General features: G+C 55.2%; 1 protein-coding gene across 3 annotated transcripts in view; it reads left to right on the forward strand.

Moving 5' to 3' along the window:
- Positions 1 to 466: 466 nt before the first annotated feature.
- The window catches only part of EPS15L1 (epidermal growth factor receptor pathway substrate 15 like 1), a gene marked incomplete at both ends in the record, with an annotated part of 77,290 nt that continues 56,730 nt past the window's right edge, over positions 467 to 21,026 (forward strand). For all 3 annotated transcript variants that reach the window (XM_080714975.1, XM_080714976.1, XM_080714977.1), the window contains 5 exons: positions 467 to 499; positions 17,009 to 17,050; positions 17,314 to 17,403; positions 17,854 to 17,901; positions 19,535 to 19,630. In XM_080714975.1, coding sequence (XP_080571101.1) covers positions 467 to 499; positions 17,009 to 17,050; positions 17,314 to 17,403; positions 17,854 to 17,901; positions 19,535 to 19,630 — 309 coding nt within the window. The remainder of the gene's footprint in view (positions 500 to 17,008; positions 17,051 to 17,313; positions 17,404 to 17,853; positions 17,902 to 19,534; positions 19,631 to 21,026) is intronic.

Genomic DNA, 21,026 nt, shown 5'->3' on the forward strand with positions numbered 1-21,026 from the left:
ACCCGGATTCCAGTGCACAGCACACGGCTAGTGTACCGAAGGGGCCCCTGGTGGAGACCCTGAGGGTCCCGACCCTTTCCCGGGTGGGCGCCCACCTCCGCTGCGAGGGGAATGACATCCCTAGCAGAGAGCGCGGCATCGCCAAGGAGCGAGGGGCTTGTCAGAACTTGGCACCCTGGGGCAGTGGCCAGCGGTCTCGGGGTCTGGCCAGAGTGGGACGCAGCGGCAGGTGACAGGGAGACGGGACCAGCCCTCCGCCGGGGTCCCAGGCCCCGCCCCGGCCCGCGCAGCCACGCCCACCACTGTCAGTCACCGAGGCCCCGCCCCTCAAGGCCCAGGTGCGCACGCGCGCCCCGCCCCGCCCCGGCGGGTTCAGCTGCGCGCGCACCGCCCCTCGCGCCAGTGCGCACGCGCGGCCGCGGCCCCGCCCCCATTCCCGGCTCTGGGAGCCCGAGTCCGCGGGAAGATGGCGGCGCCGCTGATCCCCCTCTCCCAGCAGGTACGGGGCGGGCGGGCCGGAGGTGGCGCCCGGGAGCGCGCGGGCGCGAGGCGGGCGCTGCGGGGAGGCCGAGGCGCGGGGACGCTAGCCCGGCGGCCGCGGGGCGGCTCGCGCGGAGGGGCCGCGGCGGGCGAGGGGCAGCGGCCCTGAAGGTGACAGGCGGCCGGGCCGCGGCCTGGCGCGGCGACCCTCGGCGGGCGGCGGCGAGCGGGCGTGCTCGTCCGGGATCCCGGCCAGCCGCCGCCGCAGCGCGCAGGCCCGCCATGCGCGGGGCCCGGGGCCGCCGCCCGGGGAGGTGGGCGAGCCCCCGCCGAGGCGCGGCAGCCCCGGGAGTCTTTGTCTCTTGCTGGCCCCAGCACCGGGCGCACGGTGTCCCCGCGGAGGGCCGTAGGGGTGGAGGCCAGAGCCTCGCCGAAGCCCCGACCCGCCAGCCGGGCGGCCCGGACCCGCCCTCCTTCCCCTGCGGCTGCTTGCGCCAGCCCTTGGGGTGGAAAGGGGGGTGGAGGGAATCGCGAGTCTCCGTGGTCTCAAATTCGCTTCGTGCTCTTACTCAGGAGCCGTGTGAGCTGCGTAACACAGACGTGTAAAAAATAAAAAAAAAAAAGCAACAAAAAGCGTGCGGGTAGCTCTGCTCCCTGGGAGTGCCATTCATTCATTCTGTCTACCCGTCCCTCAGTGTGCGTCGGGGCGCAGCAGTCACCAGAGAGACAAGGTCGCTGCTCAGCTGGAGGTGACACTCGTGGGAACTAGAAACTCCGTGTGTCCTGCTAATCGCAGCTGCCTTTGTTTACCGAATACGTGTGTGGTACCAAACACCAGATATAAGCACTGTGCTGGGATTACCTAGCACCGTCAGACCGGCTTGTTTAAATCTTGGCTCCAGTGCTTCCTCTTTCTGAGTCTCCTTGCGTGAAGAAGCTCTCTTAGCCTTTCTGCACTTCAATCACTACATTGGGAAAATGGGGATACAGAAATGTATTGGGGGGCCAGAAGTGGTGGCACATGCCTGTAACTCCAGCACTCGGGAGGCAGGAGGATCGCAGGTTCCAGGCCAGCCTCAAATTTAGTAAGACCCTGTTCTAACATAAAAAATTAAAAAAAAAAATAAATAGGGCTGGGTGTAGCTCAGAGCTAGAAGGCCCCTCGGTTCCACCTTTAGTATCTCAAAAACAAATTTAAAAAATGTATTGGGATAATGTGGAGATTGAACATTACAAGCACTTAGTGCCCAGCGTAGCCGAAGCACTCAGCGATACTAGGGTGATTATCACTTAATCTCCATCACATTTGGACATTTGGGAATAGACAGCAAGTAAGAATGCCAAACCCGATGAGAGCTGATAGGCCGGTGGACAGGTCTGGCCGCTTGACCCAAGGAGCAAGACCGGCCTGCTTTTTAAGTCTTGCAAAAGCTAGCCAATTTGCAACACTCTTGCTAAATTAACAGCTCTAAGGACCAGTGGTTACTAATTAACAAGTCCTTCTAACAGATAGGAAAGTGCTCTGCAAACTGTTAAGTGCCCTCTAGATATTTGCAGTTACTGTATTTTGAGATGGAGTCAGGCTGTGTGGGCCAGGCTGGCCTGGGGCTCCGGGGCTCGAGTGATCCTGCTGCTTCAGCCTCCAAGTTGCTGGTCCCGGCATTAGCTGTTACTATTATCAATAACCAAGTTCTTCAGCTTTGGGCGTATGAGGGTGGCGTGGACAGTGAAACTCATTTAAGTTCATTTAATGAGAAAGTGCTTCTAGGTTTATATGGGAGGGGGGAATCTTTTTCAGGTGTGCGTGCATGCGTGCGTGTTTCACTGGGGATTGAACCCAGAGGCGTTTTACCTCTGAGCCACACACCAGCCCTATTTTTTTTTGTTGTTTTTTGGTGTTTGCTTGGTACTGGGGATTGAACCCAGGGGCGTTATACCTCTGAGTTACATCCTCAGTTGTCTTAATTTTTTTACTTTGAACAGAGTCTCGCTAGGTTCCTGAGGCTATCCTTAAACTTGATTCTCAGGCTCCCAAGTTTTAGGATTATAGGCATGTGCTACCATGTTTGGCTTTTTAGTTATTTATTTATTTATTATTTATTTATTTTTGCGGAACCCAGGGGCGTCCAAGCTATACCCCCAGCCCTATTTTTCATTCTTTATTTTGAAACAGGGTCTCACTTAAGTATCTGAGGCTGGCCACGAACCACGATCCTCCTGTCTCGGCCTCCCGAATGCTGGGATTACAAGTGTGCACCCCCACGCCCGGCTTTTTGTTGTTTTTGAAACAGGGTCTTGCTAAGTTGCTGAGGCTGGCTTCGAACTTGCTGTTCTGTCCAAGCAGCCCAAGTACTGAGATTATAGGTGTGCACCACCATACTCTGCCACTTTCAAACTTTCTGATTTTGCCATTGGCCCTAGTTCAGAGTTTGATGACAGAAGCTAATATCTGTTGAGTCGTTCAGTTCTACCGTGTTACGTGCCTGTCGGCGTGCAACACCCTGCCCATCAAGGAGGGGGCTGACTGCTGAAGTCGCTTCAGAGTAGGACAGCGACTTGCCTTGTGGCATCGTGAGCCAGCTCGTGTGAGCCACCTGCTCTGAACCTTGTGAATAGAGCCCCATTCATTTCCCCAGGTGCCCGCCAGCCTCTCCCACGTGAGCGTCTTGGCCCCGGTGCTGCCACAACACCTCTTGCTTTCCTGGTCCTCACGCCCCAGCTCCGTTGTCTCGCGGTGTCCCTGCTGGCTGGCCCTTCTTCCTGAAGCCTTCTTCCCTGTTTCCTTTGCCTGCTGCCTGAACTGCCCTTTCAGGTGACAGTTCAAATCTCAGCCTTCCCAGAGGCCTTTGCTAGTCACCCACCGAAAGCAGCACCCCCATCGGGCACTGTCTCCTTCGTCTTCCGCCCGCCACCCTCACATGTCTGTCCACATTCTGTGTGCCGCAGTCTCTCCATTAGACTGCAGTTAGAGCGAGGACAGGCCACTTGCTCAGCACTCCTGACCCCGAACTAAGCACGCAGGAAATGTCAGCCAAGCCAAACGCACCCCACTGCAATTCACACGTGGCTTTTCTCTTCTCCGTGTGGCTTGGGGGGCGTGGGCGGGGACAGAGCCCACCAACCTGGATCCTGTGGCCCCCGAGGAGCTCAGGCCTTCTTCCTGTTCTCTCTCTGCCAGCGTGCTCGTTGAGGGAGGCATGGCCCTCTCCCGTTGAACAGCCGTGTCCACGTGTCTCCGCCTGCTCCCGAGTCAGCCCTGGGAGGCGCAGCTCCCCTGCCTCAGGGAGGCCGCCTATGGTGCCAAGCCTGGCCCCTGTCCTGCGTGGACCGCGGTGGCAGGCTCACGTGGGAAGCAGCTGTCAGTCCCGGGCGGGGTGGCGCTCCCCTCCCCTCAGCATCTCCGGTTCTGCCCTGCTGTGCAGACCACCTCCCTTCTTGAGGTCTTTCTTGAGTATGAATGTCAACTCGAAGGGCCTGCACTCTTTTCTCTCTAGGACAGTCCCTCTCACTCCCGCCAGCATCTTGTTGATTTCTGTTTCTCTCTGCCCTCCTAAATGGCCCTGGCTGCCTCTCCCCCCCAAAGCGTGTGAATGCAGCCCTCCTCAGTCGCCTGGACTGCGCGCTCTCCAGGGTTGTGGGACATGCCCTTGCAGCCGCAGCTGGTCCCTCCGCCCATCGCCTTTACTCTGCCCACCTACAACCTCAGCCGCCTCCATCCAGCCTCTGGCGGCTTCCTCTCCATGGGCCCTGTTCCCCGGTGCTGAGTGGTCTAAGACCCTCTGGGGCTCGCTTCCTGCCTCTCCCTTGCCCTGCGGACCTACTACACACTGGAGTTGGTTCCTTCCTGACCTTCCTGACCACGCCTTGGCCAACTCCTCCGGAGCTCCTCCCTCCACCTCATCCCACGCCCCTCAGCCACTTCCCTGCTCCAGAAACTTCACCGGCCCCCACTCCCCTCCCCTCAAGGCCAGCCTGAGGAGCCAGAGCCACTTTCCCTCTAGCCAGCCTGCTGGGTCCCCGCCTCGCTCACGTCTGCCACGTCTGCCGCAGCCGCACTGCCTCTCCACTGCTGAGCTCCTGGCTGCACCTCGCCTCTAGGCTCTGATGCTCCCGATGCTAGGGCCTACTGCAGCTGCTGCACCCCGCCTGTGTGGCCCCCTCCGTCCCCACCTGCACAGGGTTCACCTCCCGTGCCTGGGTGGGTCCCTCCCGTGGTCCCCACTCCTAGTACGCACTCGCAACCTGGGGAAGGCCCGAGCTCAAGCATGAGGGAGGCTCCCTCTCCCTCACCCCGGCACGCGGCCGCCACCCAGGGGCTTTGGGCACATTTTCTTTGTAGCGGGCGCTGCTGTTCTAGAGGTTTTTGTTCTGCTTCCACAGGAGAAGAAACTGGAGACCCATGGAGATGCAGTCTGTTGTGGAAGTCCCTTAGCTGGCAGGCTCAGCATGGGGGTCAGACCTTCCACCCGCTGGAGAGTCCCCCCACTCGCACTCCTGTTCTCCCCAGCTTTCCAGGCAGCCTGCGGGGCACCCTGCCCAGAGCAGCTCTGGCCGGTGTGTCTGCAGTGAATGCTGAGGGGCTCGGACACTGGCTCATTCTTTTGGGCCTGCTGTTTTTTTCCTCTAAGATAATTGCTAGTCTCGCTATATGAGAGACTATTCTCTCTCTAGAATGCTAATAGCAATGCAGTGTGATTGGTGGACAGACAGCAAAGTTTAGAGTGAAAACAGCCCCACTCCTGTCAGATGTGGAACTCCCTTGCTGTCCCTTGTGTGTGTTGAGGGGACTACTGGGGATTGAACCTAGGAGCATTCTAGCTACACCCCCAGCCCTACCTTTGTTTTGAAATTGGGTGTCACTAAGTTGCTGAGGATCTGGCTAAATTGTTGAGACTGGCCTCACACCTGGGCTCCTCTGTCCCAGCCTCCCAAGTACTGAGATTACTGGCATGCACCACCACGCCGGCTTCACGTCCTACCTCTCGCCCAAGGTTGTCCCTGCAGCCTCGGATTGCCTTGCTCTCCTGACCCAGAGCCAGCCTCCTCGCTGCGCTGTGGCGTCCAGTCTTGGGAAGAGTTTTCAGTTGCATGCGTTACAAGCTGTCAAGTGTGGCAGCTCAACATCGTACACTGTGATGGTGTTACCGAATCATCAGAGATGTCACAGTCTGGGTGCAGAGAACATCCCGTGAACATCTTCATGCGTGTGTACGTGTGCGTGTGCGTGACTGAGGATGGAAACCAGGGGCTTCTTACCTCTGGGCTACGCCCCCAGACCTCTTTTGGTTTTTATTTGGAAGCAGGATCTCACTAAGTTGCTGAGAGCCTTGTTAAGTTTCTGAGGCTGGCTTCGAACCTGTGAGCCTCCTGTCTCAGCCTCCCAAGTAATAGGATTGCAAGCCTACACCACCATGCCTAGCTTATGCCTTCCATAATCACATTGGAAGGTAGAGTGGGAAGTAAAAAGTGCTTCTTATTTTTTTCTTACATATATTATTTGAGATACAGGGGATTGAACCCAGGGCCTCATATGTTTTAGACAGGCACTCTATCTCTGAGCTGTGCCCTCAGCCTTTTTTTTTTTTTTTTTTTTCCCCCAGCACTAGGGATGGAACCCAGGGGCATTCTACCTCCGAAATACAGCCCCAGCCCTATTTTTTATTCTTTATTTTGAAATAGGGTCTCACTGAGTTGCAAAGGGCCTCACAAAGTAGTAGCTGAGACTGTTCGTGATTCTTGATCCTCCTGTCTCAGCCTCCCAAATGCTGGGATTATAAACGTGCACCACCATGCCTGACTTACCTTTGGCCCTTTTTAATTTTTATTTTGAAACAGAATCTAGCCAAGTTGCCCAGGCTGGCCTGGAACTTGAGATCCTCCTGCCTCAGCCTCCCAAGTCGCTGGGATGATAGGTGTACGCGCTGTGCCTGCCCAGCTTGCTCATTGCCTTTATGAGGATCTCGGGTCCTCAGGGCTCCCAGGCCCAACCTACAGGCAGCAGTGGCTTTGCCCAGATCATAGCTGAGGCTTAGGTCCTGGCTGGTACTGGGAGGGGAGCAGAGGACCTGCTTCCATTTGAGTGTTAGCTATGGCTGTATGGAGGAGAGGGGGTGTTTGGACTGGGCTGTGGGGAAGTGAGGAGTGGCCTTTATTTGTGGTACTGGGGGTGAAACCCAGGGGCTTTTCTACCTTCGGGCTATACTCTCAGACCTATTTTATACTTTATTTGGAAACAGGGTCTCACTAAGTTGCTGAGAGCCTCACTCAGTAGCTGAGGCTGGCTTCGAACCTGTGCAATCCTCCTGTCTCAGCCTCCCAAGCAGAGATTACAAGCATGTGCCACCACGCCCTGCTGAGAAGCGGCCTTTCACATGGAGGCCAGGCCCACTGGGCAGGAGCCAAGAGGCTGCAGTTGTAGCTCAGAAGGCCAAAGCATGTGTGGGGCTGGGACAGGGCTTTGGGGTCCACACACCTCTTTTATTATTTATTTATTTATTTATTTATTTATTTATTTATTTATTTATTTATTTTGAGGTACTGGGGATGGAACCCAGGGGCATTCTACCTCCGAGCTACACCACCAGCCTCATTTTTAATTAATTAATTTATTTATTTTTGTGGTACTGGCATGGAACCGAGGGGCTTTCTATCCCCGGGCTACACTCTCAGACCTATTTTATATTTATTTGGAAACAGGGTCTCACTAAGTTGCTGAGAGCCTCAATAAGTAGCTGAGGCTGGCTTTGAACCTGTGCGATCCTCCTGTCTCTGCCTCCCAAGCGCGGGGATTACAAGCGTGCGCCACCATGCCTGGCTTTTATTCTTTATTTTAAAACAGGGTCTCACCTCACTAAGTAGCTAAGGCTGGCTGTGAACCATGATCCTCCCATCTCAGCCTCCCAAATTCTGGGATTACAAGCATGAGCCACTACGCCCGGGTTCATGTACCTTTTTTCTTTTCTTTTTTTTTTTTTTTTTTGTGGTACTGGGAGTGGCACCCAGAGGATTTCTACCTCCCAGCTATACTCCCAGACCTTTTTTTTTTTATATATTTTATTTGGACATAGGGTCTCACTAAGTTGCTGAGAGCCTCACTAAATAGCTGAGGCTGGCTTTGAACCTGTGCCATCCTCCTGTCTCAGCCTCTCAAGCGCTGGGATTACAAGCGTGCGCCACCACGCCCGGCTTCATGTACCTCTTTTAACAAAGGTGACTCAGGGATTAAAGGAGGAAGGTGTTTTGGTCAAGGAAGTGTGCCTGGGCTGCAAATCGGCCCAAGACAAAAGCGACCGGTGCCGTTGGCTGGCAGGAGAGCGGCCGGTGGGGGCAGGGCGGACACAGGACGTGCTGTTGGTCAGAGCAGGGCCTGGAGTGGCATGGTCCTTCAGGCTGCACTCCTGCATGGAGCGTAAAGCATCGGGCCGTCTGCACCTGACCCAGCATGGTGTCCGGCCCCTGTGAGATTGGGTGCAGGGCACCAACCAGCGAGTGCTTGTCTGGGGGGTGGGCTGGGAGTCTGGAGGCGCCCTGACTGAGATCACCCAGACTGAGGCCATGCCAGTTCTCTTGTACGCAGGCCTGAAGGGTTAAAGAAATAGGTGGTGCCGGGAAGCTGGGCTGCGCAGCCCTGTCCGGGCACCTGCCCCTGCAACCAGCGCCGCCCAGCCCTCCGCCCGGCCTTCGCACTTGCTCTGCCCTCTCCGGGATGCCCTTTCTCCCTTCATCTCCAGCTCTGTCCCTGCTGTGGTCTGGAGGCCGTGTGGCTGCTGGAGACCGCAGTAGGAGCACAGGCTGTCTCCCTGGCCACCTTAGACGGGAGTCAGTGGACGGGAACACTTTGTCTCTGGGCGAGGAAGCAGGAACAGGGCCCAGAGACTCCTGCCTCAGATGCCAGGGCCAGCCCAAGCCTCTTCACCTCTACTCCCTGGAGGGCGAGGAGCGTGCCCATTTGTTCGGGACAGGACAGCCCTGACGTAATGCATAGGAAACTGGAAACTGGCTTTCTTTTTCTTTTTGGCAGTACTGCGGATTGAACTGAGACGCATCCTACCACTGAGCCCTGCCGCCTGACCTTTTTATTTATTTTAAATTTTTATTTATTATGTGATACTGAGGATGGAACCCAAGGGCATCGTACCTCACAGAGGGTGTGGGAAGGCCAGACTGGCCGTGGGGGCAGGCCCGGGGCCTGGCAGAGCGTGCAGCCGAGCGGACGGAGCCCGGGGCGCGGCCCGGCCTCCCCCCATCAGGCCCCGCTGGTCCTTGTCATCTGTCAGCGTGTGGCGTCTCTGCTGTGCACGGTGACCAAACCGTGGCATCCGGGGCACTGAGCCTCTCCCTGCTCACCAGGTCCTGGAGTCTAGCGGCCTCAGGAAGCATCGGTGAATGACAGTGCTGTGGGACACAGTGGGCCCTGGGGCAGACCGTGCCTCCGGCAGCCATAGCCAGGAACGCCGTAACGCCTGTCATCCCGGTACTTAGCAGGCTGAGACAGCAGGATCACAGGGTCGGAGCCAGCCTTAGCACTTCAGTGAGGTCCTATTTCCAAATAAAAGAAAGGGCTGAGGTGTACTTCGGAGGTACAATGCCCTTGATTCACCCCAGCACCACTCAAAAAAGAGGGGGGCAGACTGGGATCTGGGAATCCTCGACAGGCTGGGGACCTCCTGTGGGGCCTGTGCAGTGAGGCAGTGAGGGACGGGCGAGAGTTGAAGCAGGTGTGTCCCAGGGCACGGGGACGTTGGGACCCAGGCCGATGCATGCGGGATGCCTGGGCACTGTGGGAGGGCCTCCTCCCAGCAGTGGGGCACACGTCTGCTGAGCCGTCCCCGTCTCAGGAGGCGTGGACCTGTCCCTGGGGCCTGGGAGGGCCGTGAGCAGCAGGCAGGTTCCGAGGAGGCTGCGCACCTTTGATGGACAAATCCTTCCCCGTCCATCCCGCACCCCAGCCTGGCTGCCCCCGCTAGCTGCTGAGGGCTTCCTCTCTGCCTCCCTTACCTGTCCCGCCGCCTGCGCTTTCTCAGCCTTGCTGATCTGGCTTCTGGGACCAGCGCAGCGGGGCAGTGGCATCCCCACAGCGGTATGTCCCTGTCCTGGCCCTTCCTCACTGCACCGGGCGGCCCGTGGGCCTCGCGGGCTTGGATCTGGCCACGTTGCCAGGCCTTCCCAGCTCGGCCATCTCCTCACACGCACAGCGCCCAGCCCTGGGGTGACACCCGCCTTTGCTCCCATCGCGCTGCACCATGCTGACTTCCTCCAGCCCCTGCCTAGCCCGTCCCTGTGGGCCCTTGCTCTGCCTGCGGCCGTCCTGGGCTCCTGTCGCGCGGTCCCGTGCTGGCACCCTGGCCAGGGCCCCTTCGCGGTGTGAACTGGACGACTCGCTGCTGTGGATAAGTGAGGGACAACTGGCGAGTTGGAGGGCAACCACCGTGTGCGGGGGTTTTCGGTGAGGATTGGGGGCACTGCTGGGTATAGGACGTTTGTACCCCAGAGCCTTGGGAGGCGGGCAGGGAAAGAAGGAGCAGGACTCACAGCAGCCAGCGGCTGGCGAGTCCCCTGGTGGGTGCTCGTCATAACTCTCCCGGAGCAGAAACTGAGGCACGGGGAGGGTGCCGCCCCGGGCAGCGTTCCAGGGGGTGGGACTTTAGCCACCTCTGTTGGCAGCTGCCCTTCATGTTGCTGCCCTTCATGAAGCCAGGCGGTAGGTGTGGCCGACAGATGCCAGCCGGCTCGCGGGTCCCTGAGAAGTGTGGGTGGGGAGCTGCTGCGCCAGGCTCTCCTAGCACTTAAACATCCCCCTGCCCGAGCCCCAGCCCCATGGCCGGTCTCCTTCCGTGGTTCCCTGGGGGGACTCCGGCTGTGTGGCCCACGCCTGCGCACTCCCATCTTCAGCCGCCTCTGCCCTGCTCGGTGATGCTGTGGCCTGGAGAGAATGCCAGGCTCTTCCCTGCGGTCTCTTTCCCTTTTCTCTGCCATCTGCAGGGGCAGCTGTTGCTAAGGTAAAGCACCAGGGAGCGCCAGTACCCGGGGGGCCAGCAGCCTGGTCCCCAGGCTCAGGTAGCTGGAGCTGCTGGCTGCCCTCCTTTCTCATGCAGAGTCTCACTGCTGGGAGCTATTTATTCTGTTCTGTGGAGCCACAGCAATGGCTGGTTGGCTTAACCAGTCCTAAACTGCAGCTTCGTTGCGCTTGTGCCCTCGAAGAAGGAAATGGAATGAACCCTCTTGCCCTTCCGCTCTCCTGTAAATCTGATCCGGTCTTCAGGGCGTACTCTGGGCGGTGCCAAGATGCAGCCTGGCACGTGGCAGGCAGAGACTAGTCATCTCTAGATAGAATGACTGAGCGCCCGACTCACAGGAACCTGGTCATGCTCCACTGCTGCGCGCCTGCGCGCCTGCGCTCCTCCCGGCCCAGCGTCCCGAGTACTGGGATTCCAGGCTCCATTTACATTTCCCTAATTGTCTACAAATGTCACCTTCCTCTTAGGTATGTTCCTAAATCTGCTTGTACACAAACAAAAACACTGAACTATTAATTTAGAGTTGATTGTATATTCACTTGTGGTTGAAAGGGTAATGCAAGGGTAGCCAGGCGTGGTAGCGCATGCCTGTGATCCCAGCACTTGGTAGGCAGAGACAGGAGGGTCACAGGTTCAAGGCCAGCCTCAGCAATTTAGTAAGGCCCTCTAGACTTAGTGAGAACCTGTTTCAAAGTAAGAAAATTAAAGTAGGGGCGGGGCTGTAGCTCAGAGGTAGATGTTCCTGGGTTCAGTCTCCAGTACCCACCCCATATAAACAAAGGTAATGTAAGAGACCTACATATCACTTACCCAGCTTCCTCAGATGGCGATTCTTATAACTGTGGGACAGTGTTGCAACCAGGATGTTGACATCAGAGATGATCGGATACAGGGCAGATCCCTCTTACTCTTTTATAACCACACCCACTTCCCCACATCCCATCCTTATCCCTGGCAAACAACAATTGGTTTACTTTTGTCTTTTTTTATTGGTACTGGGGTTGAAGCCAGGGCATTCTACCTCTGAGCTACACCCCAGCCCTGTTTTATTTTTTTACTTTGAAACAGGGTCTCATTGATTTGCAGAGGATCTCGCAAGTTGCTGAAGCTGACTGAGAACCTTCCGTCCTCCTTACTCAGCCTCCCCCTTACTCAGACTCCTCCCTACTCAGCCTCCCAGGACTGGGCTCATAGGCCAGCACTTGGCTGGCATCTTATTATTCTGATGTATGTGATAGTCATTCAGTCAACCTCTTGGGATTAGCCTTTCTCCGGCCTGCTTTCCATCTGGCTTGTTTTGTGTTTGCGTGGCCCCCTTTTTTTTTGGCATGGTGTGGACCCCAGGGCCTCACTCTCCCCCTGGCCACGCCCACCCATAGCCTTCGTTCGGTCTGGTTGTGGGCATTGTGTGATGTGCTTGGCTTGCAGTTTGCTGAACTCATGACTAGTTGAAGGGTGCCGGGTGTCTCCAGATCGGGCTACGGCTCGCAGAGCTGGTATAAGCAGCACACCGGGGTGTGGGCAGGAGGCTTCTTTTCTCTTTGCTCAGGACAGTTGCTGGGCTGTGGTAGCGGTGTGTTTAGGTTTTTGTTTTGTTTTGCGGGTCTGGGGATGGAACCCAGGGACGTTCAACCTCCAAGCTACATCTCCTGCCTTATTTTTTATTCTTTTATTTTGAAACAGGGTCTCACTAAGTTGTGGAGGGCCTCACTAAGTAGCCAAGGCTGTCTGCAAACCAATGCTGGGATTACAGGCGTGTGGCACCACGCCCGGTTGTGTTTAGGTTTTTAAGAGAAGTTGTTGAGCTGTTTGCCAGAGCTGCACCCTTTATGTTCCACCAGCAATGTCACAACCTCATCAGCACTTGCTTTTTGGTACTTACTGAGGATTGAACCCAGGGGCATTCTACCTCAGAGCAACACCCACAGCCCTGTGTGTCTGTGGGGGGGTACTGGGGATGGAACCCAGCGGCATTCTACCTCCAAGTGACACCCCAACCCTATTTTTTGTTCTTTATTTTGAAACAGGGTCTCACTAAGTTGTGGAGGGCCTCACTAAATTGCTGAAACTGGCTTTGAACCTATGATCCTCCTGTCTCAGCCTCACAAGTACTGGGATTACAAATGTGTGCAAAGACTCCCAGCATGTTTTGTCTTTTTGGTACTGGTGATTGAACCCAGGGGCATTTTGCCTCTGAGCTACACTCCAAACCTATTTTATTTTTTTTGTGTGTGGTACTGGAATGAAACCCAGGGATTTTCTACCTCCGGGCTATACTCCCAGACCCATTTTATATTTTATTTGGAAACAGGATCTCAGTAAGTTGCTGAGAGCCTCACTAAGTAACTGAGGCTGGCTTCGAACCTGTGCCATCTTCTTATCTCAGTCTCCCAAATACTGGGATTATAAGCTTGCGCCACCATGCCCGGCCTTATTTTATTTTATTTATTTATTTTTTTTGGTACTGGGGGTGGAATCCAGAGGCTTTCTACCTCCGGGCTATACTCCCAGACCTATTTAATATTTTACTTGGAAACAGGGTCTCACTAAGTTTCTGAGAGCCTCACTTAAGTAGTTGAGGCTGGCTTCGAACGTGTGCAATCCTCCTATCCCAACCTCCCAAGCCCTGGGATTACAAGCGTGCACCACCAGGCCAGGCTCCCTATTTTATTTTAAAACAGGGTTTTGCTGAGTTTCTGAGAGTCTTGCTAAATTCCCGAGGCTGGCCTTGAACCAGTGACCCTCCTGTCTCAGCTTCCGAGGCATGGGACAATCATGGGATCATAGCGAAGTGTCGCCGTGTCTGCTGGCCTTGCTCCTCTCAGTCGTGGATCTTGGTACTCTGAAGTATTGGGGAAGTTTAAGACAATACTTCTTGAATACTCCAAATGCCATAACTGATTTTCCTCCACTGGAATCACAGTAGCTCGGAGACCTCAATAGCAACCCTATAAATGTATTTTAGGCCTATGGCCTTTTATTATTTGTACTAGGGATTGAACCCAGGGGCATTCTACCTCTAAGCTACACCCCCAACCCTTTCTATTTATTTATTTATTTATTTATTTATTTATTTATTTATTTATTTTGCGATACTGGGAAGGAACCCAGGGGCATTCTACCTCCGAGCTACATCCCCAGCCCTATTTTTTCATTCTTTATTTTGAAACAGGGTCTCACTGAGTTGCAAAGGGCCTTACTAAGTAGCTGAGACTGTCCGGGAACCACGATCCTCCTGTCTCAGCCTCCCGAATGCTAGGATTATAAGTGTGCGCTACCATGCCCAGATCCTTTTTATTTTTTAATTTGAAACAGAATCTCACTAAGTTGCTAAGACTGACCTCAAACCTGCGATCCTCCTGTTTCAGCCTCCCAAGCACTGGGATTACAGGTGTGTGCCACCACGCCCGGCTTAGATCTGTGACTCCACTGGTGGGACGGACGCCATTGTCACCTAAGGAGGGGACTCTGGCATCTCTGAGCCAGTGGCAGGTGATGTGCCTGGCGACGCAGAGCTGGCTAACTTTGCCTCATTCTGTCCATCCCACTGCTCTTGGGAGAGATGTTCTGGACACATGCTAGACTTCTAACCTGGGAAATCATGCAGGACGTAATGGCCGAACACTGTCATCTAATACGACGCTGAGAGGCTACCCTGCCCTTTTTGTGCCACTTCCTGGGGATGGTGCTGTGAGCCCCCAGAGCCCCGTGCTCGGGGGAGGGGGCAGTGGGCCTGTACATTGAACTCCTTCCCGTCCCGCTCATCCCCTGCCGTACATTACTCCTCCTTCCTTGCCTGCCTTGATCTCTCCCCCCCCCCCTTTGTAATACTGAGAATTAAACACCCAGAGTCACTCTACCACTGAACTGGAACCCAGCCCTTTTTATTTATTTGTGGTGCCGGGGATGGAACCCAGGGGACTTCTACTTCTGAGATACACCTCAACCCCATTTTATCTTTTATTTGGAAATAGGGTCTCACTAAGTTGCTCAGAGCCTCACTAAGTTGCTGAGACTGGCTTTGAACCTGCGCGATCCTCCTGTCTCAGCCTCCCAAGTGCTGGGATTGTAGGTGTGTGCCACCATGCCCAGCCCCGGCCCATTTTATTTATTTTATTTTATTTTTGTGTGGTGCTGGGGATTGAGCCCATGGTATTCTACTTTCTAACTACACTGTCAGTCCTGTTTTATTTTGAGACAGGTCCTTCTGTCTCAGTCTCCCAAGTGCTGGCAGTATCAGCCTACAACACTGTGGACTTATATTTTATTTTGAGACAGGATCTTGATAAGCTCAGGCTGGCCTTGAACCTGCAGTCCCCTTTCTCTATCCCTTTTCCCTTCCACTGGGGATGGAGCCCAGGCCTGGCAGGTGCCGTCTGGCTGGCCCCGCGCTGCACCGCTTGCATTTCCATCTGTCTGTCGGTCGTCTTCTCTGTACTTTCAGTTCTCCATCCGCTCACAACCGTCGGCGTCCCCCAGTGCAGCTGGGCCATTGGATATTATTTTTAACCTGAAACAGCATTTTTCCAATGCGCTACACAAGTGCTGGGTGCGTGCTGGTTCAGAGCCAGCGACCCTCACCAGAGGGCCCTCCCTGGCCTCTCCACTGAGAAGTGGCGTGCGGCGGCAAGGGGGTTCTGATGAACGGGCTTCAGGCGGTCCTTCCCTGTTGCTCTGGGCTATGCTTCCTGCCCCTCAGCTTTGGGGGTGCATTCAAACCCTCTCACAGGCGTCTCGTGGCACCCTCATTCCTCCAGAGGCCCCCTCCGCCGAGCTCATCCTGGGAGGCGGTAGACGGGACTTGGCCACGGTGAGGTTGGATCCAGGTGGGCTCACGTGGCCCAGCTCGCTGGCCACCTAGAGGAGGTGGCCACCTCTGAGTGGCCACACCTCCAGGGCTGGACTGCGGAGTGCAGCTGGGGCCTTGGAATCCCTGCCTGGGCGGGGAGGGGCCTCAGCCAGCTCTCCCCTGCGGGCCTGTCACTGTGTGTGTGTGCTTCCAAGCATTTCTGAGCTGTCATCCGGGGCTGGTGGAGGATGAACAGGATAGGTTGGGAAGACCTAGGGGATGTGTTAGGTGACTCACCATCTTGTGGGGAATTCCTCTTCTGCTCCCGGAGCCAGAGAACCAGCTTTGGGGGCTGGGTGTCCTCTGCCTCTGAGCCGGAGTCCATGGTGCAGTGGGTGGGAAACAGTTGCGGTGGCCGCCTCTGCTTCCCGGCCGTCCGTCAGCACTGGGATTAGGGTTTACTAGGCCACGTGGCGCTGGCTTTGACTGCTGAGCAGTGCTGCACTGTGGCCAGAAGCACACTGAGCTGCCTGGAGGACGTGTCAAGTGCCTACGTTTTGACTTTCACCATCGCCTACGTAGGTAGTGATGACTGCAGCTGGGAGAACACCCCGGGTCACGGGTGTCACGGTGTCACGTGCCTGCGGCCCCTCCCTGCTCCTTGGGGGCTGAGATAGGGGAATTGCTGGAGCCCAGGAGTTCAAGGATATCCTGTCTAAAGAAAGAAAAATGTGGTAGAGTGATCCTTTTTAGAGTGTGTGGAGCCGGGCGTGGTGGCGCACGCTTGGAACCCCAGCATTCAGGAGGATCGCGGTTCGCGGACAGCCTCCGCTACTTAATGAGGCCCTCCGTAACTTAGTGAGACCCTGTTTCAAAATAAAGAACAAAATATAGAGCAGGGGGTGTAGTTTGGAGGTCAAATGCCCCTGGGTTTCATCCTCAGACCCGCAAAAAAAAAAAAAAAAAAAAGAATGTGTGGTACTGGGAATTGAAGCCAGGGCATTCTACTTCTGAGCTACATCCCCCAGCCCTATATTTATTTATTTATTTACTTATTTACTTATTTATATTTATATTTTAGTGTTTTCTAGTATTAGAGATGGATCCCAGGGGCATTCTACCTCCGAGCTACACCCTATTTTTTATTCTTTACTTTGAAACGGTCTCAGTGAGATGCAAAGGACCTCACTAAGTAGCTGAGGCTGGCCTCAAACTGTGATCCTCCTGTCTCAGCCTCTCAAATGCAGGGATTACAAGCCTGCGCCACCATGATGCCCGGCTACCTCAGCCCCCTTTTTTTTCTTTGCGGGTCTGGGGATGGAACCCAGGAGCATTTAACTCCAAGCTACGTTCCCTGCCCTGTTTTTTATTCTTTACTTTGAAACAGGGTCTCACTGAGTTGCAGAGGGCCTCACTAAGTAGCTGAGGCTGTCTGCGAACTGCGATCCTCCGATCTCAGCCTCCTGAATGCTGGAATTACAAGCGTGCCCCACCACGCCTGTCTTACCCCCAGCCCTTTATAAACAATTTCTTTTGGAATATTGTCTTGCTATGTTGCTTAGAGTCTTACTAACATTGCTAAGTCTGTCCTTGAACCTGTGATTTTTCTGTCTCAGCCTCCCAAGTGCTGAGATCACAGGCATGTGCCACCACACCCAGCTGGGTGATATTTTTCCCTAGGGGAGTGGCCACTTTTGACCAGTGTCTATGATTTCATTTACAGATTCCCAGTGGAAATCCGTTGTACGAATCTTATTACAAGCAGGTAAGTTTTTGATTCATTGGTCGATGGTCGTTGGGTTGGTGCTGGGGATGGATCCCAGGGCTTCGCTCGCGCTGTGCGTGCTCTGTCCACAGCCACATTCCCAGCCAGCCCAGTCTTTACGGAAGACAGAGACTGAGCTGGAGGCTCAGGCCCAAGGGGAGCTCTGTTGAAGTGGCTTCCAGGCCTTTCCTGCTCTCCAAATAAGCAGCCTCTGGCCATCTCCTGACGTCCTGGGGCTGCAGTGTGACTTGTCTCCCCTTCAGGTCGATCCGGCATACACGGGGAGAGTGGGGGCCAGCGAGGCCGCGCTGTTTCTGAAGAAGTCAGGGCTCTCGGACATCATCCTAGGGAAGGTAGGTGAGGACGAGGACGAGCAGCGGCTTCGCCTCTGGAGCCGTCCTCATGGCGCCCCTGCTGGTGAGGCCGCTGTGTACCCCCCCATCCTGGGCCTGCCCCCGGCCACTGGGCCAGTGAGCGTGAGCCCTGGGCTGTGCCTGTGGGATTCAGGTGCCCAGATGGCGCTGCCTTCACTGTCAGAGGCAGACAAGTGGACCGGATGCAGGGCTCTGGGCTCTTGGTAGCTTGTGCATCTGTCGGAGTGCACAGTGCAGTGACCTTTGGCTCTGGGGCCTGCCTCCAGCCGGTCTGCCTGGCTCTCGTGTGCAGCACAGAACGGCTCCTGCCTTGGGGGTGTCAGTTGGAGAGGCCTGTAAGCAACTGCGGCGGTGGGGGTGGGGGGAGTCTTATTCTCTTCACACTCAGGCCAGCCAGCCATGGTCATAGGCTTTCTTGTGTCTTTGCAGATATGGGACTTGGCTGATCCAGAAGGTAAAGGGTTCTTGGACAAACAGGTATATATCTCGTGTGCTGACCCGGGGAGGGCGGGCTGGCGCCCTTCAGCAGCGGCTGGGGCTTCCCCCGCAGCTCTCCGCCTGCGCAGAGCTTGTGAGACCACGCACGGCGAGCCGCCTCGGCGGGCCTCGGGCCTGTCACCCTGAAAGGAAAGCCTGTTACTTACTATTTATTTAAAATTGGCATTTAGGATAGAACTGTGTTATTCTACTTCTGAGCTACACCCCAGCCCTTTTTTTATTATTTGTTTAGAAACAGGGTCTCGCTGAGGCTGTACTCAAACCTCTGGCGCTCCTTTCTCGTCTCCCCGAGACTGAGGCATTACAGGTGTGCGTCAGCACACCCAGCAAGACTTTTCAATTTTGAAATAACTTGAAATTCTTGTGGAAATTGCAAAAATGGTGTGGCAGGGCCTTGAGAATCTTTCAGCATCTCACGTAAGCAGGGAGCGAGCAGAGCCAGCGGCGGGTGCTGGCGAGTCAGACTCAGGCTCTAGGCCGTGCGCCGCGCCGCGCTTGGTCTTGGCGGCGCTCTGTGGTGCTGGGACGTTCTGTCTGGCTCAAACATCTGTGTAACCACCGCACTCGGGACACAGGACAGTTCTTGAGCCCAGAGAGACTCCCTCGTGCCGCGCCTGTGCGGTCACATCCGAACCCTAGCGAGTGCCAGGTTGTTGCAACCTAGCGATTTTGTCACTTCAAGAATGTTGTAGAAATGACTTTTTTTCACGCTGCTGGGCGTGAAACTTATACAAATGGAATTTTGCAGTACCATACTTAAAACTGCTTGAAATAGTCCTGGATGTAAGTTAAGTGAGTTCAGCCTCTCCCCAACTGTGTTTGAAGATGCCTGACTGCGCTTTCAAAGCACTGCGAGCACTTGTGCAGGAGAGCCCTGAAGCGCGGCGCCGCCAGTGTCGCGGTGCACGCCCGTCGTCCATCGAGTCACAGGAGGGCAAGTGCGAGGCCAGCCTGGGTGACCTAGCAAGGCCTTCGTCACAGAATAAGAAAGAGGGCTGGAGGTGCAGCTTGGTGGTTGGTCCTTGTGTAGCATATGTGAGGCCCTGGGTTCCATCCCCAGTACTGCAAAAAAAAGGAAAAAAAAATCCAGCCGGATGTGGTGGCGCGCACTTGTCATCCCAGCATTCAGGAGGCTGAGACCGGAGGATCACGGTTTACGGACAGCCTCAGCTACTTAGTAAGGCCCTCTGCAACTTAGTGAGACCCTATTTAAAAATATATATATATAAAAAATAGGGCAGGGGTTGTAGCTCGGAGGTTGAATGCCCCTGGGTTCCATCCCCAGACCCACCCACAAAAAAAAAAAAAATTAAAAACACCTGGGTGTGGTGATGCACACTTATAATCATTTGTTACTTTAAACATATTAACTGCTACTTTATGTAATTCTTAAATGTTAGGAGCTCCTTATTTCTGCAAAATATACTATGTAAAAGTTCACCACACGTGGACATATAAGTCCATTTCAGCATATTCTTCCCACCGTGTCCCAGGCCGAGTCCAGCGCGCCTGGCTCGCGGGTGTGGGCACAGGCCTCGCTGTAGAAGTGAGAGCCCTGGCCCCCAGCCTCGCCGGCCCGCGGCGGTGACGCCCTCACTCTTTGGGTCTGCAGGGCTTCTATGTCGCGCTGAGACTGGTGGCCTGTGCGCAGAGCGGCCACGAAGTCACCTTGAGCAGCCTGAGTCTGAGCATGCCGCCGCCGAAGTTCGTGAGTATCCAGACCTCTCGCCAAACTCACCGTTTCACGTGTGCTTGCTCGTGCTGGGGGCGGAGCCCAGGGCTTCCTACCGCTGGGCTGTGCTCCCAGCCCTGTTTGAGCCTTTATTTGGAAACAGGTTCTCCCTGAGTTGCAGAGAGCTTCACTACGTAGCTGAGGCTGGCTGCAAACCTGCACGATGCTCCTGGGATGACGAGCGTGCACCACCACATCCAGCTCACTTTTTTATTGGTACCGGGGATGGAACCCAGAGGCATTCTACCTCCAAGCTACACCCCTAGCCCGATTTTTTTTTTTTTTTTTTTTTTTTTTTTGTGGTACTGGGGCTCCTGGAAGCCCTTCTACCTCTGGGCTACACTCCCAGACCTATTTTTACATTTTTTTATATTTGGAAACAGGGTCTCCTAAGCCAGCACTTGTGGCTGGCTTCGAACCTGCGCGATCCTCCTGTCTCCGCCTCCCAAGTGCGGGGATTACAAGCGTGCGCCACCACGCCCGGCAAACCCGATTTTTTATTCTTTATTTTGAAAAAAGGTCTCACTGAGTTGCAAAAGGCTTCATTGAGTAGCTGAGGCTGTCCTCAAACTCAGATCCTCTTGTCTCAGCCTCCCAAACGCTGGGATTACAAGCGTGTGCCACCACGCCTGGCCCAGCTCACCATTTTGTTTTATTCTTTATTTTTGGCCGGTCTAGGGCTGGAACCCAGGGGCATTTGACCTCCGAGCTACACCTCCTGCCCTAATTTTTAGTCTTTATTTTGAACCGGTCTCACTAAGTTGTGGAGGGCCTCACTAAGTAGCTGAGGCTGGCTATGAACCTTGATCCTCCGGCCTCAGCCTCCTGAATGCTGGGATGACAAGCGTGTGCCACCACGCCTGGCCCAGCTCACCATTTTAAACCACACAATTCTGTGACATTTAGCACATTCACGATGTTGTGTCGCTACCACCTCTGTCCAGCTCAAGAACATTTCGTCCCTGCAAAAGGATGCCTGTGTCCATCAGCAGTCACTTCCCGCTCTCCTCCCCCAGACCCCGGCAGACACCAGGAGCTGCTTCCTGTCTCTGCATTTGCTTGTTCTGGACATTTCCACAGAGGGAGCCCCACGGCATGGGCCTTTGCGCCCAGCTTGCGCACGCAGGTTTTTTGTGGCAGCGTGGCTTGGGGCCTCTCTTCTGTGGCTGGGTGTTCTATCGTATGGGTGACCACATCCTGTTTGTCCACCTGGGCATTTGAACGTTTCCACCTCTTGGCTGTCCTGAGCAGTGCAGCCGTGGGTATTCGTGTACCGGGATTTGTGTGCACGCCTGCTTTCACTCCTGGGTTCACGCCTGGAGGCGGGCTGGCCGGGCCGTCACGTCATTCTGTGTTTGGCTTCTGGAGGTCT

Source organism: Muscardinus avellanarius, assembly GCF_963383645.1.
Source record: "Muscardinus avellanarius genome assembly, chromosome: 18".
Classification (NCBI taxonomy): domain Eukaryota; kingdom Metazoa; phylum Chordata; class Mammalia; order Rodentia; family Gliridae; genus Muscardinus; species Muscardinus avellanarius.